At 38.3% G+C, this 6,201-nt stretch overlaps 1 protein-coding gene across 1 annotated transcript; it reads right to left on the bottom strand.

The window, feature by feature from the left end:
• Window positions 1-1,783: 1,783 nt before the first annotated feature.
• On the bottom strand, window positions 1,784-5,682 carry LOC135526164 (SLIT and NTRK-like protein 4). Its single transcript, XM_064954300.1, has one exon. It carries the CDS (start codon window positions 5,680-5,682, stop codon window positions 3,196-3,198), a length of 2,487 nt encoding a protein of 828 aa, XP_064810372.1. The 3' UTR covers window positions 1,784-3,195.
• Between the last annotated feature and the right edge of the window lie 519 nt (window positions 5,683-6,201).

A 6,201-nucleotide genomic window follows, 5' to 3' on the forward strand; every position in this document is an offset into this window, starting at 1 on the left:
GTACCCTTGATTCCAATGCTTAACCTGTCTCCTCCCCTTCATCTACACTGATTGAAGTGGAGTTAATAAGTGACATAAATAAGGTATCATAGCTTTCACCTGGATTCACCTGGTCAGTCTGTCATGGACAGAGTAGTTATTCCTAATGTTTTGTACATTCAGTGCATAATGTACAAACCTTGTCATCTCTATCAGCCGTTTCTGTAGTCAACATTCAGACCAGGCAACACATTAGATCAAAGTGTGTAACTATAAAAAAAATAAAGACATCTGGCAAAACAGCTAAATGCAATGAAAAAGCTAGGCTCTGCCAACATGTTTACAGTCACAATGCAAATGCATGCAAACTAACACAATCATGTGAAATTGACATCAGCATGCAGTGCCCGCATTCATGAGTCATTTAGAGCAAATTAGTATGCTACAATATAGGTTACGTTTTTCAGAAAAACAATATTGAGGATAATTGGAAGTCTAAAAATATTTCCAAGGTGTGTTTCACATTTTGTATTCACCAAATGAGTTCACACTGTAAGAATGTAAACAAGAAAATACCACATAACAAACAGACCAAATACACAAACATTCAGTAGACAATGAGATTAATTATGGCATAAGTATAACCTGAGTATTCACTTATTAATTTAAAATCTGCTATGTTGGCAAGGCTTATTTGTAAGAAAGACATTTCATACAAAAAGACAGAAAATAAAACAGAAACAGACTACAGGCAACAACAGGCAGTGACTATGGGCTCACACTGCAGTATGCACCAGACAATGGAAGCAAAACGATGAGACATCCATCTACTACAGTACAGTACATGAACCCATGTCTCTCTAAGTGAATATGACAAATGAATAACATGAATGTTTACTGGCAAGAAACACTTAATTCACAAAAGACCAGACAAAAGGAAAACTAAAATGACATAACATTTATTTGTGGGAGAAGTGCAACTATGAAATGCTCTTAAAGCACATAAAGAAAACTAACAAAACTAAACAAAAAATAAACAAAATAAATAAGTAGACACTGCCGATAACCACTAGATCCATATAGCATCAGTTGCATACAGTATATTACATAGTATAAAATTCAAGGTCACTTGACCTGTCCCTTCACAAACATCCTAACACTAGTTTAGTTCTCACCCACATCTTTAAAACGTTACTCCCTGTTTTATTATAGAACAAGACTCACCAAATATGCACCAGGACATCTGTAAAGGTTATGACACCATATCATCCTTTTACTCACTAATTAATTCCTCCCCTATAATGGAATACTGTAATGGCCTTAAAACAAAATGAAAGAATAATGCCCTAAGCATTATTTACTCAGTCTAATGTGACATGTTAAAAAATAAGAAAACACACTGCATTGATGATGGGGTTACATCGTGTGTATCTGTTGATTGCTGAATTGAGATTCATGTCACACAGTATTAAAACAGATTTTGTGTTCAAATAGTCAACTATTCTCAGGTTTTTCTTCATGAATATTCAAGGCTTTATTTATAAAGCAATTTAAACGACTGAGGAAACAAGATTACATTTTCTTGAGGAAAAGAAAAACACAGTGCAAATAGGTGCTGCTTTTAATACCTTGACTTAAACAGGTTATACAATTTAAAACTAACCAATATACAGTATTCTGCTGTCTGACAGAAAATTGTATTTATTATATATTTGAAGGTACATTCTATCCATTGGTATTTCAAACACTCATTAACTTAACAATACTTTAAATAAGGACTTGGTCAAATAAAGTGAATAAAATAATTTGAAATAACAACATAAAATGTCTCCACAATATAACCTTGAACTTTATAAATAAGATAAAAGATTTAAGCTATTATGATTGAGCATATTAATATTGCACATGGTGTTTGATGTGATCCTGTCCAGATCAGTTAGCTATATAAAGCAAATTCTTAGCAACACAATTGTCTTCCAAAGTTAAATTGAACTCATCTCATACACTACCTTTCTCTGCTTTCTATTCCATTCCCAGGGTACACAGTCAAACAATCCAGAATCATTTCACTTTAATGCACATTTATTTTGGTTGCATAATGTTAATAACAAACATTTTACAAGATACTGTGGTATATAAGAATAAGGAATTTGTTAAACTTCAAATACTATTAGACCTCAGTTCGTGCAACATCATCACTATTCCCCTTTCATTCAGGCCATCAGTAGAGTTCTTGAAGAAACTCAGAAAACAGAAAGATTTAGACTGATAAATATTTTGTGGCTCAAGTATTCTACATGTCCATTTCACTTTTAAATAGTACCAATAATCTTTAAATAATACTGTGTTGAAAAATAAATAAATTATGTAGTTAAATGCACTACCAATTGACAGTTGACAGGGGTCATCAATCATATATTAGTGTTTTTTATTTATTATATATATTTTCTAATTGGTATAGTTGTTTTGTCTTCTGTTGTAATTTACAAACTGTCTCACAGATACAAGTAATGCAGACTTACAAAATAAATCCAGGTACGCTTACATGGCAAGCAGCTGTTTTCTTGGGCCTAAAAAATACAGACATGTGCCATACCCAAAAATATCAAGAGGAACCACATTTCATTCAAACCCTATTAACATGGCTCTTTACACAAAAAAAAGTAACAGAATCATTCCATATCTGCTATTCGGTTTGTAAGCGCCTTTTCATAGTGAAAACAAGGCATCAGGGCCCCCAGCAGCGACCAGCAGTGATCAGTTATAATCCAGGCAGATCGTAAGTGTCTGTAAATGGGGGGATCCCAACAACGTTAAATTCCCAGGAGAACTGCAAAGTCACAATTTCCGATAGTTAGTTATTTCATCCAAAATACTGATTCGATATTTCCACAAAAACACTGTGGAAGGGTCAATATGAGTAATACTCAACATTGTTTCCGTGACTCAATGATTTGGTTGAAAAAAAGTACCAATTTCAGAAGCAGCAAAATACTACAATTGTCTCTTAAGGATGTCTTGTGGTATGATGTGTTATTCATACATGTTATAATGGCATCAACACATCAGGGGAAAAGTCTGTATTTGCAAGAGAGCCACTGATTCCCAAGAAATCTGGTTCTGACTGGAGCCAGCTGTCCAGTTTATCCATTGGTCATTAAGGTTTTCCACAAGGCACTTTTGTAATTGGGGGAGGGGGGTGAGTGGATACATAGCCTACATTTTACTCATTTGAGTCTGTTCCTCCAGAACTTGAAGGTAGTCAGGTGTACCTTGAAGTTTTGCTTTAAGTTCATAATACTCGTTTTTCCTTTGCTCCACTACTATCTTACTATGGTTTCCCCCTATTAGTGACTTTTTCATATTTTTGTCATGTGGTTTCTCTGGGTAACGGATCTCAAACCCACTCACCCCTATACTGTTGTAATCCAGCCTTTTACTGTCTAAAAAGTTTTGAATGAACATGTTGGATTCTCTCGGCAGGAACTCATCCAGCTCATCAATGGTGCTCAGTCTCTTATTTCGGGGGTCCAGGGGGGACAGTGAGTCCTTGTCTTGGTCAGTGCTGTTGCGCATTATTATTTTCTGTCTCTGGGAGTCAGCAAATCTAAAGCCGGACTCAGAGTCTCTAATCGAACAGGTGTGGCTCTTGCTCATATGCTCGATAGTTTGGGGGATGAACGTCTCCCCTCCCAGGTCATCTTTCTTGCTAGATTTGTTGTGTCTTCTGAGTGTGAGTTGCATGGAGCCACACTCCTGATTCCCCATGCCTTCCTGGCGTCCGTGTGGCTTTTTATTGCGCCTAAGCACAAACACCAAGAGGCAGAAAGCAACAAATACTGTGAGGATGAGCACCACCAGGATACTGAGGATCATGATGGATAGGGGAACTGGACCTCCCGGAGGGGCTTTGCCCACCCCTGCTGGGGACAAGGAGTTCACCACCGGAATAGCACTGGTCAGGATGAAAGGGGACCTAGCTATGAGTTTGGGGCATAGGATCTCATTTTTCAGCAGTCTTAACTCTATATTGGAAAACTGCACTGGGGATGCGCATTTGATCTCCTTTGCAGCCACTCCATCATTCAGCTTCTCCAGCCAAAGTTTCAGAGCCACTAAATCACAGGAGCATTCCCATGGATTGCCTTCCAGATCAATCTGAGTGAGAGACCTCAGCTGGTCTAGGACGCCACTCACAGGCAGAGTCATGAAATGGTTGTTCTTCAGATTTAGCCTAGCCAAGGAAACGCTCGCAAAGATATAGGCAGGGAGGCTCCTTAGCACATTATTGTTCAGATACAACAACTGCAGATTTGGCATGGAATCAAAGGTCTCTGCTAACACCTCTTTTATGGCATTGTATTCCAAGTACAAGTATTGGAGGTTACTGAGCCCAAGGAACATCTCAGGATGCAGCTGCTCTAGTTGGTTTCCATTGAGATAAAGCCTACGGAGGTTGGTCAGATTTGCAAAGACACCTTTTTGAACTGTGACTATTTGATTGCTGCCCAGATGTAATAAATCTAAACCCTCAAAGCCTTGGAAATCAACTGGACTGATATATTGTATATAATTACCACTCAGGTGTAGCTTCTTGGCATTTGGTGGTTTGGGAATGAGATCTGCTAGATTGTGTATACTTCTCTCTTGGCAACTCACACCAATGCCAAAGTCTGAGGGATGAGCTTTGCATGTGCAAGGCTGTGGGCAGGAGAGAGGTGGGGTTCTTGTTTGATAGGACATAATTGGAATATGTTTATTCAAACCAGGTAAACCAACAATCCCGTTACCATACATTTTAGATGGGTTTGTTGTTATGGGGGGTATCGTAGTGGGTGCAGTGTCGGTTGTTGTTTGGCCATTATCTGGCTGTGAAGGGGGCATCCTTACGTCAAAGTCACTACCTGTTCCCATGGGACACAGTTCCTGTTTGTTTGTTTCTTTCAACAGGCGTCCATACAGGTCACTAGGGGTTTCACATATAGCCTCCCCAATAAAAATGTTATAGGGCATGTTCTCCAACCAAGCTTTCAAGGGTAACAAATCACAAGTGCAATTCCATGGGTTGTCATCGAGCTGCAATTCCACTATACGTCCAATGTGTTCCAAAACTCCAAGATATGGTAGCTTCTGTATCCTGTTTCCTCTTATATCCAAATGTGTAAGGGAGGCAAAGCGAAAAATATTATCAGGAAGGATCTGGACGAGATTGTCATTTAGGATGAGAACTTTCAGCCTATGCAATTTGTTGAATGATCCTTTTTCAATATACTTGATCAAATTGTAGTCAGCCTGGAGGTATTCCAAGTTTTCGATCCCATAGAAAGTGTCAGCTCGGATCACTTTTAATTCATTGTTATTTAAGTGCAGCTGTTTCAATGAACTAAGGCCATAAAAGGCCCCTCCCTCGATGTTCTGTAATTTGTTGTTTCCCAGTTGAAGAGAGACTGCGTGTGTAAAATTGAGAAAGGAATTGGGGTAAAGGATGATCAATAGGTTATTTTGGAAATTCAAATGATAGAGGCTAGAGACCGGGGGCAGCAGCTGAGTAGGTCTGTACACAGTTATTTTCTCACAGTTCACATAGAGGACGTTCTCGATGGACATGCAAGAACAGGCGCTGCAAGTCTCCGCTGAGAGGTCAGAATCCAAGTCAGAAAACGTATTCGATACGGAAAAGGCCAAAAGAACTAGAAGCAGCATTTTGCCTTTTATAAATCCCCCAGAAAACCATTTAGTAACCTTTGAGAGGAAAAACAAACAAACAAACAATCAAAACACACATGTGTACTATACATACAAACAGTATTTCATAAATGGGTAGTTAACGGCCTACTGCTGATGTTAGTAATGCTTTGGCTACACATCAGGCTACATTAATGTACACAAATCAACCCATTTCTCTTTAGCAATACAGCTACCAAGTACTATTTTATCCTGAAAAAATATGACTTTCTCTCATATTAATATTAATAACCTAATAATAGACTAATAACAATTGCCCGATCAGCCTTATAATCATCATCTCCTTCTGCTGTTACCAAACATAAAATCACCAGAGGAATAAATCATTCTATATAGCAAGTGGGCCAATTGTGTGGGCATATACCAGGTTATTCAACAAAAAGAGGAGAAAATATATAGGCTACTGCACCCTACTGTATGGTGACAAATTATGGGCTAAAACATCCCATGAAGCCTCTGCCCCAAAAGGGATCAAAC

Source organism: Oncorhynchus masou, chromosome 32 (assembly GCF_036934945.1).
Source record: "Oncorhynchus masou masou isolate Uvic2021 chromosome 32, UVic_Omas_1.1, whole genome shotgun sequence".
NCBI lineage: Eukaryota > Metazoa > Chordata > Actinopteri > Salmoniformes > Salmonidae > Oncorhynchus > Oncorhynchus masou.